We start from the raw sequence: 21257 nt of genomic DNA, 5'->3' as shown, positions 1-21257 counted from the left end.
GAAGTGACAATCAACAAGGCTAAAGGAGGATGAGGAGGCCGGATGAAGAGGAAGAGGCTGATGGAGAGGAGAAGGCAACGTCTTGCTGAGGCCGGAGGAGGAGGTGAGCCCAACGAAAAGGAGAACGCGGCAATGGCTTGTCGATAGAGAACGAGGAGGTCGGATGAGGTGAAGGAGGAGGAGGAGGAAGATGAGGATGTTGACGCCGAGGTTGAGGTTGATGTCGATGGAGGAGGAGGTCATCGGAGAAGGTCGAAGTAGCCGATTGATAAAAGAGAAGGAAGAGGAGAAGAAAGAGGAAGAGAAAAGGAGGAGGAGATTGGGTGGCTTTGTTGTGATATTTTTATTAGATTTAAGATTAGGGTTAATATAATTATAGATCTAATGGTAGCCATTGGATAAAGATATAATGGTTAATTTTAAAGATCTAATCTTTAATTCAAAAATCTAATGGTTAATTCATATATAATATATATTAAACTTAAGCTAAGCCTAAGTGAGTTGGTTCCAGCTACTCAATTCAAAATTCAAATCGAGCCTTAAAATAAGGCTCGGGCTCGGCTTAGCTCAAGCCAAACCAAGTCGAGCTTGAGCTTTAACTGAGCCGAGCCTAAGCAGCCCGTTTATTTTGACACCCCTGCCTACACCTACAGATGACATATAGACGCAAAAGCAAGAAATACCTATAAAATTTAAATGATATGTTAGGTTGCATTTAGTAATGCCACTATAAGTCTATTTGTAGTAGTGTCATGAGTCAAAATACTAATATTATATTAGCTCATAGATATTGCTTTAGAAGTATATGTTTTATCATTCATGAGCCTGAAGACTAGATACGGGAGGCTAACCCTATCTAGATACAAAGATACTTAGATCCCATCAAACTATAGCCAATATAGTAAATTGCTTAGTCTATGCTTCAAATTATGTGTGTTGTGCTACCTAACTGCTTCTCAAAGCTAACTGCATCATCAAGTCATCAACCGAGTACTAAATCACCAAATAATTTTTTTTTTCATAATAATTATTTAAGATTAAAATCGAATCTATAACATTCTTAGTCATGGAGAAAATATCTACTAACTCTACCAAAATTAATTGGTTGGAAGTTTAGTTTCACCGTATAGTTGCTTATGAAATAACTATAGTTATGACAATAGAACTAAAGCGCTAACCCAGTTAAAGGTCAATTCGTTGGGTCATCGATTGATGGTTCACCTAGTTATCAAAGCAATGTAATATATGATCGCTGGTTTTTTTAAAAAGATATTTAAATAATATATATATAGTTCTAAATAATCCTAAAAACTAGAATAAAATTCTATAAAAGCAATCTAACGTATGTCTTTAATTACTTATAACTAATCTTTATGTTTAACAACACTAAATTTTCTAAAACTTATGGTTTTTCATATCACAACTAACATCATATTGATTGATTTCTGACTAGTAACAAAACAGTATGTTATTAATTAAGCATTTTCAACACAAATATAGTATATTAGCAAGAAATATGAAATTAAATGGGACTATACAAGTCAATCTATTTGATAAGTTAACCCCGTTTCATTTTTAGAATAAAAATAGTCTTATTCTCGAATAAGTATTCTTACACTGTTGTAGTAACTAAGCAATAATTTACTCTAGTATTATAATTCATTATCTCTCTTCTTATTCCATAAAATTTCTAAAAACTAATTTAATAAGATCGCACGTACGTATTGGAATAGGATTGGGATCTTCCTAAGCTCGTGCGAATCGCATTAGGATTGGGATTGAGCCGGCCTATATATATATATGTATATGTATATGATAATGCATAGCAGTTTAAGAGATTAAGTGCGGCGAAGAGTTGATTAGTTTTAGCTATGGTCATTTCGCGAAAGTGGAAGATAGGAGCAGTGCTAGGAAAGGGAGGCAGTTCAACGGTGAGACTGGCCATGTTCGACGACGACGACGATGAGGAGGAGCCAATCCCGGCCAAGCTTATGGCCATGAAGACCCCAACATCTCCTAGTTGTTCTTACGCGCTGAAGCGAGAGAAGCAAATCTTGGAAGACCTCGAGGGCTGCTCTCAAATCATCCACTGCTACGGCGACCATATCACCGCCGACGAGTGCGGCAGAGAAACGTACAGCATCTTCCTCGAGTACGCCCCTTCCGGCAGCCTCTTCGACTACATGAAGTCCACCAAGGCCGCCTTCTCGGAGAGCCAAGTGAGACGCTTCACCCTATCCATGCTCAAGGGTTTAGTGCACATACACAGCAAGGGCTACGTCCACTGCGACATCAAGCCGCATAACGTATTGATATGGAACTCGGAGGAGGTGAAGATAACCGACTTCGGTCTGGCGAAGAGGTTGGGGGAGAGGTCGCGTATGTCGCTCAGAGGCACGCCGCTCTACGTTGCGCCGGAGGCCCTTGACCACAACGAGTATGAGGAGCCTTGCGATATATGGGCGCTTGGTTGCACAGTAATCGAGATGCTGACCGGAGTGCCTGCGAGGAGTCTGCCGGCCAAGGTAGACTTGCCCTCCATGTTCCTCATGCTCAGCCGTGGCGATCTGGTGGTGAAGATACCGGAGACGGTGTCGGAGGAGGGGAAAGACTTCTTGAGCAAGTGTCTGGAAGACGAGCCGGCGAAGCGGTGGACGGCGAGGATGTTGCTGAGGCATCCGTTCGTCTCGGCCGGTTTAGCGGCGGAGGAGCCGGAAGGTGAAGTGCGGAATCGTCCCAGGAGATCTTGTTGTAATCGGTGCAGAGTACTGATGGCACTCTTGGAAAGAGTTTGTTTTACGAACTGGTAGCCAGATCGAGCCTAAGCTTTGAATAGGATATATTTGAGGACATCGTAATCTCTCTATATATATTAGTAGTACGTAGAAGTTGGCGAGTCTTAGGGCCTTCTGGCTCACAGATCGATGATGTTGATGTTGATCTTAATGAGATGTAATTAATACTCTTGTTCAAGATGTTCTATATTAATACACACTTGTTTCTTGCTCATGAATTAGCCCATTGTTTATATGCATGTCTGTGTACACAAAGTTGATGTAATTAACTCCGTGCATGTATGTATGTAGTTTCCTAATTGAAACTTCTTGCCCATCTATATTTTTTTAACCTCTGAAGTAAGGGTAAAATGAAACTTAGAGAGTCTATACTTAATCATGTGATGCTCATATATCACTTTTTAAGGAAATAAACTAATAAAGTAACTAAAATAGAAGAGATAACTTTAGAGGTTTGACTTTCCCTAATATCAAATATACAAGGTTTGAAGGAGAGGGAGCCAGGCAATTGCCTTAAAGTAAAATAAATATTCATCTAAATATTTGACTAATGTAGGATAACCTTGGGTTTATGGCTAGGCTACATATTTAAGAAAAATAGATTAGCTATTGGACGGACAAAATGAATTGCAAGTGAAACTTTTACTATAAAAATAGAGAAAAGAAGAAACCAAAGACTAAAGAAAAAAAAATAAATGCCTGTTCGGTGAGAAAAGTAATAATATAATGTTTCAAGAAAATTTTAATCCTTGAAACGCCAATTTAGCCGAATACAAGTGGGATATGGAAATTGACGAACGTCCTTCATCGGAGAAGCAATAAAATTAGAACTGAATAATTAAAAACTCCGATAACACCATATAGTACTGGGAGAACATACTCCTCCTCCTCCCTGTAAAACATCACACCGTTGGCTTCCTCTTTTGTTCGTCTGTTCTCTTCTCCTCCTAAGTAATTCTCTTCATCGATCAAAGAGGTGACAATAAACCAAAAGCCGGAAGAGAAGAACGTCGAGAACCCAACATGGATACTTGACATGTCAGGAATATAGACTTGTTCAAATGGCTCGGCTCGTCCGTACCCGACCTGACCTGGCTCGGTTTGGACTAGGCTTAGCTCGGCCCGGATCCTGTTTAGGCCCGGCCCAGGCCAAGCCCGAATTACCCATGGGCGGCACGGGCTAGCCTTTTGCCAGTTCGAACTGGCTCGCAACTAGGTCTACCCATTCTGCTACAATAGCTCGCCCGTTCTACTACAATAGTCTGTCCATTCTGCTACAATAACTTGCCATTCTACTATAGTAAAAACCAATAGAAATTTTGGAACCGTACCTTTTGCATTATTTTAAGTACACCTTTAAAAAATTTTAATTTATTATTATTATTTTTTTAATGAAGGAATATAAATATTTTTTTAAAAAATAAGCTAATAGTAAAAAAAAAATTCTAAAAATAGCTAAAATGTGGGTTGAGCCAAGTGATTGGTGGGTCAGACTAGAATCCGACCGATTAGCCCGATCTCTCACGGGCCGACAGACGGTAACGTGCTAGACTATTATAGCCCTGCCCAAACGTAAACAAATACTTAAGTCTGGTTAGCCAAAAAAGCCCAGCCCGGCCCGCCCGATGACCATGTCTACCGGAACATTGATCTCAATAGCAATTTAGTTGGCTGCTTTTTTTTCCTTTCCTTTTCTTTAATTTGTTCAGACTTCTAATGCTTTCCTGGTTAATTTCTTGCAAATTGTATTCTTTAATACACTACTCATATAGCTGACCTTGCCGATGCAGTTTATTTTTAATTTCTTTTGGTTGATCAGGTGTTATTTTGCTTGGGTTATAAGTGTTAATGGATAGGAGAGGCATATTTTATGAGATTCCTCCTGAACAGCTCAATTAAGTTTTTCTCCAAAATCTTCTCCGGCTGGTTTTTTTATTTTTTATTTTCGTTCCAGTGCCTGCCTGGTTAATTTTCATTAAGTTTGCAACTTTTATTATTTAATGCATATATATATATATATATATATATATATATATATATATATATATATATATATATATATATATATATATATATATATATATATATATATATATATATATATATCACTGTCAACTAGAGCATGACATCGAGATGGTCGAGCCAGTTCGTGTGTTGGCAGAGTGACGTTGAAGACACAAAGGAAAATTGGACACCAAGGTACCTATAGAGTGGCTTAACAAATTATCTGATGAGGCTACTTGAGAGTCTGAGACTAACATGATGAATTATTTTTTGAATTTCACACTTTAAAGATAAGGTGGGAAAACATGTGGGCTATAAGATTTAATTCTAATTTCCTTATGAAGAAAATAAATGTTCTAGTAGTCGAAAGAACTAATCTTAGGATTGGCTGTTTGAATAGCCTTCTAGATGTTTGAACACAAATCCCTAAGAGCAGAAGGAGTTTTAAAACGTTCGAACGGCCTTGCTAGCATTCAAATGCAAATCATCGAGAGTAGAAAGAGTTTTAAGACGACGTTCGAATAGTCTTATTGGCCTTCTAACGCAAATCCCAGAGGACTAAGAGTTCTTAGGCATTTTCAAGTGTTTTTGCTTATGTTGTATAGTTGCGCTTGAGCCTCTTCGATCCAATTGCCAAGTTTAGTCATGCTACGAAGCCACCTATAAATATATGTGGTGCGCACCCAGTTAATCATCTTAGAATTAACCAAATATCTAAAGTCATCTTCCTCATTCTTCCTTATTCGACTAGACTCTACCGCGGTAGCTCTAGCACCACCTAAAGTGACCACCACTACCTTTCCCTTCGTCCAGCAGAATCACCTCACTTGAGGAGTAGCCCATCTTTCTTTTCTATCACCTTCGTTTAGAGGTACCACTATATTCACGATTATCACCACCACTTTCATACCACCACCTAGTACTTTCATACCACCACCCTAGGTTGATCACCACCACGTCTTTTTGGTCCCTTTTTTTTTTAAATCCATTCCAATAGATTCTTTCTCCATCCCTTTATCATAACCCCAAAACCATATGCTCTTCTAACCATTGCATCTCTAGCTACCTTTTAACTTTGGAGGTCCGTGGTAACCTAACTTTCTACTTGAGAGTTGGAATCAGACTCGCAACAATCGTAGGGTTAGGAAGGCATTGGAATCAGACTCGCGCAACAGCCGACTAACTATATCAACAATATTAACTAGGACGTGGGGCTTCTAGTACTCATCTAGCAAATCATAAAATGCATAGCCTCGGTAAGAATTTCCTCTATTATCCTAAAATCTGACTTCCACCCAATTAGGTTGAGGATCGATTTTTGCACAAGCCAAGGCCCTTTAGTAAGACAGTGACCATGTCATTTTCACAACTAAAAAGAAAGATAAAACTGCGACGAGGACTGACCCTCAAATCCCCATTATTTCATGAGCTTAGTGCAAATAACATGAAGATGAGTCTTACCTAGAAATTTGCCAAACAAGACATTTTTCGATTTTGCTTTATTCTCTTAGCTCTCATTCACTTGTGGAATAGGAATAAGTTTATTCCAGAATAAGCATTCTTATTATGGTGTAGTAACTAAACAACAACTTACCTTATTCTGATATAGTAATTCACTTATTCTCTCTCATTTTATTTAATACAACTTTTAAAAAATAGAAAAAATAATGTAATTGAAAAACCCTAGACACACGTATGTATCTAAACACTAGACAATGATATCATTCGTTCGCTTAAATAAAAGTCGGAAGAAATATTGTCAGAACCAGAAAAAAAAATTGGGGGGTTGAGAGAGGAGGGTGCACGTGCAGCACGTCCCCTCTCCCTTTCCGGCACGCGACGAGGCGCGGATAAGGGGGGATTTCATCTAATCCAAATCAGATTAGATTTGATCCTCTTCTAATCTATAAATTAAACCATAATCTCTCTTTCCTCAACCCTCTGGTCTTCTTTTCCTCCATCATTTTCTTTCTCTTCCCTCCGTCGGAGTCGTCACTGTGAGATCGGATCGCCGAAGGAAATTGGGACCACCATACTCCTCCCTGGTGAGCCCTCTCTCACCCCTCTAGTTTAATTTAAATTTAAATAGGTAAATCAAAAAATATCTAATTTGCGGAATTCGGCCTCGTCGACAAATCTGGCTGGTCGGTGGCTTCGGGGTGCAACCGCATCCTCACCGGAAGCTTCGTGCTCCAAGCCGGTGTCAGTGATGTCTTCTAGGGAGCCCTCGTGGCTCCGATTGACGTCGACTTCGGTTTTAGTCGTCGGTGGTGAGTTCTCCACCTCATGAGGACGACGAAGTAGAGAGAGAGAGAGAGAGAGAGAGAGAGAGAGAGAGAGAGAGAGAGAACTGTGAGGTTGAGGGTGGTCGTGAGCTGCCGTCGGTAGGGTTGTCGGTGGTCACTCCCTCCCTTAACCCTTCTCTTCCTCGCGTTGGACGTGAGAAGAGAAAGGGTTTGGGTGGGGCTCGGGTTTAACCTGAGCCAACCCTTTTCTTTTAAAGTTTGGGTTCGGGTTCGGGTTGGATTTCGAATCCAAAGACTCGACCCAAACCACTTATTTGGTGGGCTGCCGGTTAGCCTGAGCCCAATTCAATTAATTTGGTGGGCTGCGGGTTAGCCCGAGCCCAATTCAATTAATTTGGCTGGGCCTTGGCCCAACCCGATTTAATTGATTTCTATTTGGTTTGGGCCGGGCCAGCAGCAGCCCAGCCCAATCCAATGGGTAATTGTAAACCCATTTTAATTCTTTTTGTTTTTTTCAAAATTTAAAAATATTGTTATTATTCAAATTAAAATTTTGATTATTATTTATTATTTAAGGTGGTGATTTTTAGTACGTAAACTAGAGATTGAGATTTCGGTTGTCTTACCTAGACTCAGGTGAGTGGGTTCACTCACATGTTTATTTTATTGTATCTCGTTTCTTTGTCAGACCATGTAAATTTTCTGTGTGTAATTTATTTATTTCACCCTTATGTGTAAAAATTAAATTGTTGCAATTTCTGTGTGCAAATCTATTTATTTCATCCGTATGTGTGAAAATTTAATTGTTTTATTTTCTTTGTGCATTTAATTATTATATTCAGTGCATCACCATACTTTGTGCTAATATTGAAATTTGTGAAAAGAAAAATGAGACTAGTATTGATACGACTTAGAGAACAGTTCCGATATAAATCGTTTGCGATTTTCCGTGGTGACTCAAGTCTATCTGGAAGTCCAGGGGAAAGTCCTAAATTATATCACTGCGGTGACTTTCTTAGGTGACTCTGGTGGGGTTAGGGAACAGTCCTAGGATGAATGAAAAAATTTCCTAGGTGACTCTAACTTCTCTCAACGGTTAGAGGAAAAGACAAAGTGTGTTAATCACAGGGTGATACCTTCTGATGACCCTAACAAGATCAATTATGAAGAAAAGTCCCGAGCGTCATCTCGAGGTGACTTCTAGTTGATGTGGATCCACAGGGTTTAGACCTATTGAGACATATGACAGTATAAATATCAAAAAGATATTAATATGTTAAAAACGTGCAAGGTTACAAGTTGTGACATCTCTCTATTGTTATCATTGTTATTATTTAGAGAGCATGCCTATTGCATATTGTGATGGATATTGTTGCTTTTAGTTTAATTTATTCAGCATTAATATGAATTAAAATTTATTTGGTTTTTGAGTGGATTCCACTCACTGAGCTATAGTTGTTAGCTCATGGGTTCTATTATTTTTATATTTGTTTATTTATTTCAGGTAATAGTCAGCGAGGCGACTGAGCGAGCTGTACCCGAACTCCACATCCACTTAGGATTCATCTATTTACCTTTCCGCTCTTTTAGATTTTGTGCTTTAGATTAGAAGTTTTATTTATTTAGTTTAGAGACTCAAAAACATTAATATTGTTTTATTTTTATTGCAATTAGTTATAAAATTTAATAAAGCACATTCTCATTTTATTTTTTTATTTTGCCATCGTACATGTAGAGAGTATTAATAAGGCTTTGTGCATCTCAAGCATATTGAGATGCATGGCCGATCATGATTCCTATTTTGGGTCGTGACAAATATTAAAAACGAGAGTAGAGATGAACGCCAAGATTTTAACGTGGAAAAACTCAAAACGGAAAAAACCACGGATCTAAACTCGGATCAAAACCAATCACTAGAATAGTAGCAGTTACAAAATTGACTCACAAGACAAACTGTCGATCCTCTCGACTTTGTTCTTCTCAGTATTACTCGCTAGAACCCACGATTCACTACTTCTTGTGATTGATATCTAACCTCAGTAGCCCTCGAGATTGATCTTTCATCTAGATAGCCCTTAAGACGAAAGATTAAGCTTTTAGAAAAGTAGGACGATGTAAGTTGAAGAACCAATGTAGCCTCAAGAAGTCTCCTTCAATAATGCTTCTTCAACCATCCTCTAGTTAGGGCATCACAATACTTATATATGATCTCCAAGATAGAGTCAAATCCAAGTCTTATCCGAACTCACAAAAGTCCAAGATTTTCAAACTTCGTTGGTGCGTTTGAACGCGGCCCGAGTGCGTTCGAACGGCTTGACTTGATCTCAGGTGCGTTCGAACGGGCCCAAGTGTGTTCGAACACGACAGCTTGAATTTTTTAGGTTATGTTTGAACGCGTTTGTGAATCGGTGTGAACTCATCAACTTTGCTCCAATAATTTTGCAATTCTTCAAATCAGAGATTTTCTAGACTTGTATAAAGCTCATATACATGTAAAAATACACTTAGAATATTTTGTACACAATTGCCAATAATTAAAAACCTAATAGTAATAATAATAATTTACAATTACTATTTTGCTTTTTAGATTAGACAACACTTAATTATACATTATCTCAGCTATAGTTAAGAATTTTTCCTCTCTCCACTATATTTTTTCTTTTAAATATCGGTCATCTCAGCTACAGTTTATGTTTTCTCTTCATCATTTTTTATTTCCTTTAGTGTATAGCTATTTATATAGACATTATTCTGTATTACCCTATAATGTATGGTTATTTTTTCATATTGTAGTTTAGAGTATTTTAAGTTTGTAATTATAATAAAATAATAATATTTCAAAAAAAAACTATTTACTATTACTACTTTAACATTATTATGTATTTTCGATGTTTGGTTTAAAGTATAACTAATTTCTAATACAATTTTATTATTTTTAATACTTTAATATTAATTTTATATTATATAAAATGCAATTATCACTCGCAAGTCGCAATACTAATATAGAATTAAACATTCTAGTATTATTTATCTTTTTTCTAGTAATAAAATTAGAATAGTTACCTTTATTTCACAAGTTAACATAGGCTTACAGTAGCTGAGGGTCTAGCCAATGCAAGAGGCTTACAAGCAACACCCTTCGGACAGATGGCTTCTTTGTTTAATATATGATGTATACCCCACTAACACCGTTGCCCTTTAGCTATAAGAATGTTGATGGCTACTATATATATAAACTAGAGAAAGATTAGTTAGGACATGGCTTTCATACATAACTTGTAAACTTGACCCTGCCCAACCCCTCCCTCTTGCATTGGCTAGACCCAGCCCAAACTTGGTTAGGTCAAAGTAAACTGTGATGGGTCCTTTAATTAGTCCAGTACTGCAGGTCAGAGGAGGTTAGATTTTAATGGACTCTTGACACTATTATTTTACTTACAGGGGATGTGCCTATCAAGTGTGGGTCTGCTATATATGCAAAAGCCTAGGCACTTAAGAGAGGCTTTGGGGCATGCCATCTCATTGAGGATAGGTAATTTGCACATTATAAAATATATCATTGAAGATAGGGCTGTCAAAATCAACGAGCTCGGCTCGATAATGCTCAATCAAGCTAGACTCAAATTAAATTCGAGCCAAACTTGATCCCGAGCCGGCTCGATCGAATCGCGATAAGGCTCATATATATATATATATATAATATGAATAATATTAAACTAATATGAATAATTAGATCAAAATCCTTTCACCCATTCAGAATTTTAACCATCAATTATCTTTGTTACTTGTAATTTATATTTTGGTTGCTTATAGTTTTTCAACTCATTTATCTTTATTGCTTGTAATTTATATTTTGGTAATATTTATATCTTTACGGTTGAATTAGGTTTTATTTCAAGCTTGATTCAAGCCTAAATTAATTCAAGCTTGTTCGGGCTCAAAAATGGTTTAAAATTAATAAGACTTGAAATTGCTAATTGAGCGACTCGTTTAAGCTCGACATTGGCTCAGATTAAAATTATTTCAATTCAAGCTTGATCACAAAGACAGGCTCGAAATTAATTTCAATCTAAGCTTGATTAGAGCCATGCTTGATAAATCTCGGCTTGTTTACGTCTCTAATTGAAGACATCAAATTCATGATGTTTAAATTCAACAAAATAATCTTAAATCATAGTTTTGGAGAAACTAATTTTGCAGCCAACTAGCTGAATATTAATATATCTTTGCTCTTTCTTGTGGATGGCTTAGCTATTCCAGACTTCACCTCTTTTTGCATTAAGATGTAATTAGGGTTTTTTCTTCGGCTAGGAAAAACCCGGAGGTACGAAACCCTCCTGCTAGCTGTCAAAGTCCACGATATTAGATATAATATCTCTACCTTTGTTAGTTTTTTCAATTGGAAGGTAAAAGTTTTGCCCTGTCCTTTTCTCTTCAATCCCTTTCTTCCTTTACTCCCGGTGTCTAATCCATCCATCCGTCCGTCCGTCCGTCCGTCCCACTATTTTTTTTGATCTCAGTGATGTTTTTTATTTTTCGCTACTTTTTGGTTCCAAGATCGTGCAATTTGATCGTTTCTGGAGATCTTCGTGGCTGTTGCTGCGGCATTGCGCTTGGGATAATTTTGGTACCATTGTAAAGATTTCCTTTCAATTGCCATTCTCCGTTTGAGTTGCAGAAAGGAGAGCCCTTCGAGATTTGTGAGTTCCAGACTTCCAGGTAATAAACTAGCTTTTGATGCTTAATGTTACATGGATCTGATTACTAATCAGGCAAACGTAATTTGATCATGCGAAAAGAATTTCCTCTGAATAAGAAATTTGGCATTTAATGAATTCCTGCTTGATAGATTTGGCAGTGTTTGCTCTCTCTTCTTTTCGATAGAATCAGATGTGATCCTTTTGTCCATTTAACAGACTAGATTTTGATTTGAAAGTGAGCAACGGGATAGTTCTCTTACATTGTATATCAATTCTATGCAATTAGGCTTGATAGGGAAATAAGGCAGGAATAGCATGCAGTGAGCTTTAGGCAGAATTTAGTCATAACTGGAGTTGTTTTAGCCACCATTTTTCCTCAATTAGATGGATCCGTTTGCCCTTTCCTGAAGTTTCTGGGTTTCTCCCAGAATGAGTTCATCTATTCGTATATTAAGGTTGCAGAAGGCAAAGTACTGCCTATTTACACATTGCCCTTTACAGATTAGAGTATGGAAGTTTATAGATAGGGATCCTTCTCTGTTGGATATTCACGTTTTAGTTTTTCATAACTTGAAAAGGAGGTCTATCCTAAGCTCTCTCCTCCTTGATGCAGTAGTGCTTGTTAGATTGCAATGTTCCAACTAACTTCAGCAATGTGTCCTTGACGGAAGGTGTTGTCAACATAAGCGATGTTGTTCTGTTAGTCTTCTGTGAATCAAAAGATACTTGAAAGGGTAAGAACTTTGTAGTTAGGACTTAGGAGGCGGTTAAGGATGATAAATATGCATAAATGGTCGGTTTACATATTCTGATGCTTTTGTTTTAACTCCTAATGATATTCCATTCCATTGTAATGTCTTTTGCCTTGATGGATTAACATCAAAGTTAATTCATACAACATGATAGTTTGTGGCTTTGTGCACTTAAACCAATAGAGCATTCATCTGTATGTTCTGTAGGATTCCAGAGTTCGTGCTCCTTAAAGAGATGGTTTGTTGCAGTATATGTATGCATCATGAGTTGTGCCAACCGCCAACAATGATCAAAATTATTGTACAAGTACTACTTGAGTTATTGGACTTTTATGCTATTGGTTGCATTGGAAACAACTCAAGTTAGGCCAAATATTGGAGGTTCTCTTGCCCAAGCTCAATTTGCATATGAGATGATAATTCAGCTTGTTGTTTGATTGATTTTGCAACCAAACAGAGGCAAAACCTTTGCTACCAAAGCACAAGATATTACTGAATTGAGTAGTCTGCAGCCCGAGCTATTTGCATGCTTGAATATGCTGACTGTAGGTGCATCATCTATTTTGTACTCTGTAGCTTATGTATAAGAAATGGGTCAGCACCTTATAAATTGCAATAAATCATATATTTAGGGTAGCATCCTATAAATTGCAATACATCTGCAGCCCTAGCTATTCACATGTTCTTTTCCCTTTCCCGTCTCATCTTGTAGACAAGATTGATATCTTTGATAGTCATTTTTGAAGTCGAAATAAAATCAATAATTCTTCTTATTCTCCTAGAAGTGAGACAATAGAAAGTTATTTGCATGGTTGCGCCTTGCATGCGGACTAATTAGTATATATTTATTGATAAAGAGTTTGTTATCCCTATGATCTTTATTCTTATTCTTTAGCATTGTAGCACTTCGTAATATGGAGCCAACTAGAGAATAACTCGAAATTTCAAGAGGATTTGTGATGAAAGTGGTAAAATTTACAGATCAGATGCCTACCCAATTGCTGATCTAGATTTGAGTTGAAAGCAAAATCAAACGACAAAATAAGAGATTGTTGCCATGATGCAGTAAGGATAGTTGATAGGTAGGAATACCCACATTATTTTCCGTACATTGTCATGCAGCCCAGAAATGACCCTCCAATCCACCATAATTCCTCTTGACATGGAAAACCATCTACATGAAGAAGACAGTTGGCAATTGTGATTCAAAGATTCACCTTTATAAGTAAATTGAGACGCTTCTTATCCTTAAATGAAATTAATTATGAAATTGTCTTGATAATATGAATGAATATCGTTTATATATGGAACTTAGTATATTTATATACAAGACAATTGTGCATATATATTTGGTTTAGATATACTAAGTTGTATAAGATGGACATTGTCTTCTTGTTGAAATTTAGTGTATCGGTTCAAGTATATTTAAACCATATTCATTCATATTTACTTGTATATATATATCTATATATCTATATATATTATATCAAATATATATGCAACTTAGTATATTTACTTGTATACCTTTTCAACTCTATAAGCCAACAGAAGCATATAAAGACTACCTTTTTGTTGAACATGGTTTGTGCTTTCTTGTGGCCATTGTGATATTTGGCACGACACTTTCTTCTATTAGCTGAAGAGCTTAGTTACTGTATTTGTTCAAATTATTTCACAGTTTGTATGCTAAAATATCTTTTTTCTGACATGTTTAAAGAGAAGAAAGTCTAGTCACTTGAAAGCTGCTGAGAAGATCAAAATTGATACGTTTTGGTCTTGCATTTACTCTCAAACGATTAACTAACTATGCTTTTTCTTCCTCAGTTATTCATGTCAAGTCAGAATGTGACATCAGAGAATACAATGGCCTCAGAGAAGGATGTCTTTGACATCTCAGGACCAACACATCTTACCTCCATCAATTGGTATGATATTTGATATTCATATAATACAGTTCAAGTTCTTCTTGTTCACCTTTAAGTTGATCTGCAGAAGTCATAATTCTTTATTATTTTCACACTTACTGTTATGTGCTGAATAAATAGTTCTTTTTTTTTTGCTGAATAGTTATTTTCAGTTATTTATTTTTTCTCCTCAAGTGTGGTGAATTTCTAGACATCTTTTGTATAGAATTGATAAATAATTGCTTGTAATGCTGAGATGAATGGGAAAACTCTGATCCATTTTCATTGAGAATAAGTATAAATACATGTATGGTTAGGGTAGGTTATCCCTCAGGTACAACATAGGAATGTATACATTAACACACCCCTTCAAACTCAAGGTGGATCAAACACAAGGAGTTGCCAATTAGATATCTAAAACATGGAATGGAATGCGATATAATAAAGAAATCAGCTATTTGATCCATAGATGATATTTGAGAAAGAATGATAATGCCAGCTAGAAACTGATGTTGGACAAAATAACAGTCTACCTTAATATGCTTTGTTCTCTCATGGTATATAGGATTGTTTGGAATCTGTATAGATCTCCTGTTATTATAATAAAGAGCAGTGGGCATAGGAGTTGATATGCCAATATCTCCTAATAGACGGTGAAAATAAATAATTTCCTTAGAAGTAATGGACATGGTTCTATATTTTGCTTTAGAACTAGAGAGACTTGCTTTTTGCTCCGCCACGATATAAGACTCACCAAGGAGCACACATAATCCAATGGTAGAACGATGAGTGGTAGGATCACTGGCCCAATCAACATAGGAATAAGCACGAAGAACAAGAGATGAATGAGCAGACATCAAAAGAGAGCGAGTAATAGTTCCCCTCACACATCTGAGAATCTAGAGTAGTGTTGCATAATGAGTAGATCGAGGGGCTACCACAACTAATTAACTATACTCACAGCATGAGAAATATCTAGTGTGATGATGCATAACTACAAAAGCTGACCAACAAACTGTCTGTATCTAGCTAGATATGTCAATGATACTTTATTTGTAGGACGAAGCTTTAGATGAAGCTCAAGAGTTACATCAGCTGTCCGATCATCAGATATAACTGCTCGACTGATCAAATTAGAAACATAATTTTGTTGAGATAGAAATATGTGAATCTCACTATGAGCAATCTCAAGACAAAGAAATTAACGCAGGTGACCTAGGTTCTTCATCTGAAAGTGCTGAAATAGATGTTTTTGTAGAGACCTGATAGGAGCTGAATCATCACTTGTAATAATCATGTCATCTACATAGAGTAATAGAATAATACATCCTTGTGGAAAAATACACGTAAACATAAAGTGATCACGATTGCTCTCAATAAAACCAACCTCTGTCATCGCTCGATAAAATTGCTCAAACCAAGCACGTCTGTTTGAGATCATAGATGGCACGGCGAAGTCGACAAATATGGGACAAAGGAACAGACAATCCCAGTGGAGGTTGCATATAAACTGATTTTGTCAAATCACCATGAAAAAAACATTCTTTATACCATTTCATACAAAGGGCCAACGACAAATGGCAGCTACGGGAAGAATAGTATGAACAATAGTCATTTGAGTCACAGGGACAAATGTTTTCTTATAATCAATGTCATACTCTTGGGTGAAACTTCTAGTAATAAGACGAGCTTAATATCACTCGATAGAATCATCAAATTGTCTCTTGATTTTGTAAACCCATTTACAACTAATAAGTTTAATGCCACTTGGTAGACTAACAACATCCCATATTTGAGTGCGTGTAAAAGTCTGAAAGTTCTCATTCATAGCATATTGCCACTCAAGATGGACAACAATCTCCTAGTAAGAATTAGGCTCATGATTTGCGTGAAGAGCTATTAGAAAAGTGTGAAACTCAGACGAATAGCATATAACATCAATAAATTCAAATCTTTGAGAAGAACGATGCTCATGCTGAGATCAGTGAGGACCCACAGTACCGGCAGAGAAGAAGGTGCATTAGGTGAAGCAGAAGATGAAATAGGTATTTGAATAGCTCGTCGAGAGTACACTTGAGTGATAGGATGACAAGGAAAAGAATCACTAGGACATTCAACAAGAGGCTCCTCAGGAGAATATAAAGTGGACATCGTATCAAAAGGTTGAAGAGAGGATGTTAAATATAGAGGCTTAAGAAAAATGAGGTCCTTAGACTTATGAGAGTAATAAGAAATATCCTCTAAAAAAGAGACATGACAAGCAATCCAAATTCGATGAGTCAAAAGATCATAGCATTAATTATCTTTATGTTCGTAATTATATCTAAGAAGAATACATCATACAAATCGAGTGGACAACTTAGTCATGTCAATCCTGCTATAGCAAGCACAGGAAGAGAGAGAGAGAGAGAGAGAGAGAGAGAGAGAGAGAGAGAGAGAGAGAGAGAGAGAGAAAGAGAGAGTATGGGAGAAAAGAGAGAGTAGGAAGAGAAAGAGGGGGGAAAGAGAGAGGGATACAATAGATCAGTAATAAGAGGGATAGAAAAAAAGAAAGGAAGAAAGAGAGATTTTTAGGCTTTATATGTGAGTAATTGTTATTATTTTAATAATTTTTTCTAAAATTTTAAAATTATTAATATTTTTAAATAGTATTTAGAATTTTATTTAATTAGAAATAGTTTGATCCGATAAGGGTAGCCGATACGTATTGTTTTTTTGGACGGCCAATCCCGATCTCGATATCAATACCGAGTTTCAAAAGCTTGATATTTGCCATATGGGTTTGAAGGTGATAATTATATTCTTTATGTAGTGGCTTGTGTTATTCTTGATAACTTTTCAAGTACTTAATTAGGACTCGGGCTATGTTTGGTTGAGTGGAATACGTCCCCTTTTTTTTGGAATAAACTCCTTTTATTTTAGAATAAGTGTGCCAAACAAGGAATAGGGTTTCAGAATAGGAAAATAAAATAAAACCCATATTTTGGAATATCTCTATTCCAATGTTTTGGTTGGAATAGCTTACTCCCTTATTTGAAAACCCAAATAACTCATTTGCGCTCTTGGTAATATATGAGAATATGGAGATATATTGTGGTTTACATTCAGGTTGGATAATGTAATGTGACTATAATATACTTGGTAATATATTAAAATATATTTATAGTGAAAAATATTTTAATAAGGGATTCCCATTTGTTGTGATATTTGTAATGGTAATTATATTGTGTAAATTATGATGAATTTAGTAAAAAAAAATTTAGCCAAGAATTAAAAATAACCATGAGAAGATGATATAAAAGTTGTAAAATAAAATTACACTTTTTATTTATTTTTAAACCTTTTTTCTATCATCCTCCATAAAAGAAAAGATAACGAATGTCTATTTCAATTCAACTAAGAAAATAGCAATAAGATCAATTTGATCATTTTTATCCCTTGTTCTAATTTTGTAACCAAACACTATCTTATCCCATTTTCTTATTGTAGTACTTATCCATTTTTTTTTATAACCAAACATAAATTTAGAATTAGAATAAAAATTTTCTTTATTCTGGAATAAGTCCTTATTTTATTCCATTTCCAATTTTTTCTTATTCCACAACCAAATGGGCTCTTAGTTCTGCCATGGATTTCATTTCTCCCAAAGCATATAAATTCTCTGCATTCCTTTTCTGCATTCAATTTGGGAGAAAGAGTCACTTGGGTTACATCATAGTGATGTATGAGCTACTCTCAGCTATTTTTAGTTTTTAATATGTAAATCTTGAGACTTTGAATGATTACAATGAGATAAAACCCAATAAATTTAGAGAAATTTATGTTGCAATCTTTTCGAGGATTAAGAGAAATTGATCAATGGATTCTACTGGAGTTTATTCAATTAGTAAGCACATTAAACTGAAATTTTTGAACAAAATAAAATCCCTTTGGCTCCGTCTAGTCACAAAATGTTTGTCAGTTGTCAATGAATGCTCTGTTCTACTGATGCTTTACTGAGTGCAATATAATTTATGGTTCCTTATCATGCTTCAAAGAGTCATGCCAATAGAGACTTTTCAGTTTTAAAAGGATGTGAAGCTCCATGTTCATGAAATTCTTTTAGAACTTTTGCCAAGGGGTGTTTCACAAATTGATGTTTGAAGAGACATGCAATCACTTTAAAGACTTGCAGAATCTTTATGTGCCTTCTATATATGTTAAAATCATAAATAACAGTTGACATCCTGCAATTCATTTTCATAGGTCAAATGACTTCTATTAGATAGAAATCTCTTGCAGTTTGCTTCAACAGTAACATGTCCATTTCTGCTGCCGCCTAATTACTTTTCCATTGAGGTCATTTAGCATTTTAGAGAAGCTGGATAAAAGTCAAAAGATTAAATGAGATGTATGTTCCATCATTATATAAATGAATGGGTTTTAAGAGAGTTTGGCAGGTTGAGCTTGTATACTGCATACAGTAGCTGGCACAGCATCAGTAACAGTTGAAGTGGTGGTTCTGATAATTTAGTTGATACATTAACTATTATCCATAAATACATTAAAATTGAGTATCCTTTTGTGGAATGTCAAGACAGCTTGGTTTGACAATTATCATTGATATGGCCTGCAATTGGAACAGCATATTTTCTCACATCATTTTACTGCCTTTTATTGACTTGATACATTGCATTGGCTTCGAAGAACTCATTCTTGTTTCATTTACACATGTTGAAAAGGACATGCGAACATCATCGAAGATCTGTTGCTGCAAGTTTGGTTCAAGCAGTGTACGTCTTAGAGAGGGACAGACAACTAAATCGTCATTCCTTAGAAGCTTTTGCGCCTCCTTGGTGGGAGTTCTTTTATTTCGAACCAATCCGTCTACTTGTTGATGATGCTGATTTATCTATCTTTGGTGCCATTTTTGAATTCAAACCTCCTTCTGTTCCATACACTTCAGCTCTGAATGCTCCCAGGTTTGTCATTGCTTTCAGAGGTACCATCACCAAGAAGGAATCCATTTCTAGGGATCTGTCCCTAGACCTTCACCTTATTAAAAATGGCCTCCATCAAACCTCACGATTTCAAATCGCAATGCAAGCTGTTCGGAATGTAGCATCAACTTTTTCCAATTCTATTATCTGGTTGGCAGGTCATTCTTTGGGTTCAGCTATGGCAAATCTAACCGGAAAGAACATGGTTAAAATGGGTATAATTTTGGACACCTTTCTCTTCAATCCACCCTTCTTGTCTGCTCCAATTGAAAGGATCCAAGACAAGACTGTGAAGCAGGGAATCCGAATAGCCAGCAGCTTCATTACTGCTGGGCTAACTGTTGCACTACAAGGTCGGCGTGAGAAGCCTGCCTCAGAGGACTCCTTCACCATTTTATCATCTTGGGTTCCATGTCTTTTTGTGAACCCAAGTGACCATATCTGTTCAGAGTACATAGGATATTTCAAACATCGAAAGAAAATGGAAGAGATTGGAGCTGGAAGCATTGAGAGGCTGGCGACACAGAATTCGATTGGTGATTTATTCTTACGGGCTATGGGAAAAGAATCGGAGCCATTGCACCTTCTTCCTTCAGCGAATCTGACTATTAATTTAAGCCATTCCCCCGATTTCAAATGGGCTCATGGTATACATCAATGGTGGAGGCCTGACTTACATTTGCAGAGTAAGAAGTATCATTTTAGATAATATCACCATTGAAAGGGTTTGCTACTTGTTCTCACGGGGCAGGAGAGTTGGCTCTCCTTTTCTCTTCTATTTTATTCTTAAGATGTTGAACACATTGATCAATGTTCAAAGTCAACCAATCTTGTGAATTTCTTTTGTGTATTATTTCAACTCTCGAAGAACAGCTTGGATAACCGTGTTGTGGTTCAGTTATGCTGCTTGCTTTTCTTAAGAGAGAGAAAAGTAGAACTACAGTCCTAGGTAAATTGGAGATTGGACTCCTAAAGCAGCATGGAAATGGATAGGGATGCCAGTCCAGAGATAAACTTATGTTGCTTGCTTTTGTTCTATGAAAATATATCCTATCTTCTCTGATCACTTTATAGCCCACCTAGCTTGTTTTATTTTTACAGTCAATCTATGTAATGAAAATATAGTCCACACTAATCTTCTTATTCTTCTCTTGTACACGAGTAGTAATGATGCAAACTGTTATCTGAGTGAATATAGCGTACGAGATTTTGATCAATCTGTAGAATTTATTTCTCATGATTACATGTACATTTATCACTAAAGGATAACATGGTGAATACAAACGAGTCAAATATAAATAGTATAGACAACATACATACTTTTCCAGTTAGGTAATAGCTACCTGACGATACTAATACTTTCTAATTTTCATAATAATTATCATATGAAGTTCAAATCCACTATAAGTGATTATTAATTAATAATTTGCTGACATTTTTGTTTATCTAAAGGTAAACTCTAATGATGACACAATGCATGCATGTAAACATATGTGAGAGGTTACGATACGTAAGGATATCAATATCTTCCGCGATAAGAGGATAGTAACGAGGGAAATCTGCACCAAAATATACTTGGTTTTTGTGTTTGTGGGTCAGACCCGTTTCCAATTTCTTTTGCAGATGATGCAGTTTTTTTATGTCTTCTAAGTTTGCCTTTCTACTATTTAGTGCTTATTAAATGCTGATTGAACAATATAAAAATAGAGATAAGTGATCCATACCTTTCTTCTTCTTCTTCTTCTTCTTCTTCTTCTTCTTCTTCTTCTTCTTCTATCCCTTAATCTATCTTTTTATTTAAGAATAGAGATAAGTGACCCATACCCTTTTTTTTTTTTGTTCTTCTTCTGCTTCTTCGTTTATCTCTTAATCTATCT

The 21257-nt window shown here is 36.2% G+C and overlaps 2 protein-coding genes across 3 annotated transcripts; both read left to right on the top strand.

Moving 5' to 3' along the window:
• Positions 1 to 1871: 1871 nt before the first annotated feature.
• On the top strand, positions 1872 to 2810 carry LOC140765033 (mitogen-activated protein kinase kinase kinase 20-like). The gene has a single exon (XM_073103949.1). It carries the CDS (start codon positions 1872 to 1874, stop codon positions 2808 to 2810), a length of 939 nt encoding a protein of 312 aa, XP_072960050.1.
• Positions 2811 to 11319: 8509 nt separating this feature from the next.
• LOC140766122 (GDSL esterase/lipase At4g10955-like) lies at positions 11320 to 20546 on the top strand. 2 transcript variants are annotated; one of them, XM_073105561.1, is made up of 4 exons: positions 11325 to 11451; positions 11566 to 11764; positions 14322 to 14422; positions 19123 to 20546. In XM_073105561.1, exons 3-4 carry the CDS (start codon positions 14328 to 14330, stop codon positions 20087 to 20089), a joined length of 1062 nt encoding a protein of 353 aa, XP_072961662.1. In that variant the 5' UTR covers positions 11325 to 11451; positions 11566 to 11764; positions 14322 to 14327; the 3' UTR covers positions 20090 to 20546. The 2 variants fall into 2 exon arrangements, with proteins under 2 accessions (XP_072961661.1, XP_072961662.1); XM_073105560.1 differs by having other exon boundaries at positions 11320 to 11764.
• Positions 20547 to 21257: the final 711 nt, after the last annotated feature.

Source organism: Typha angustifolia, chromosome 8, assembly GCF_048772165.1.
Source record: "Typha angustifolia cultivar Huaian chromosome 8, ASM4877216v1, whole genome shotgun sequence".
NCBI lineage: Eukaryota > Viridiplantae > Streptophyta > Magnoliopsida > Poales > Typhaceae > Typha > Typha angustifolia.
This window is presented reverse-complemented; position numbering and strand designations above follow the sequence as displayed.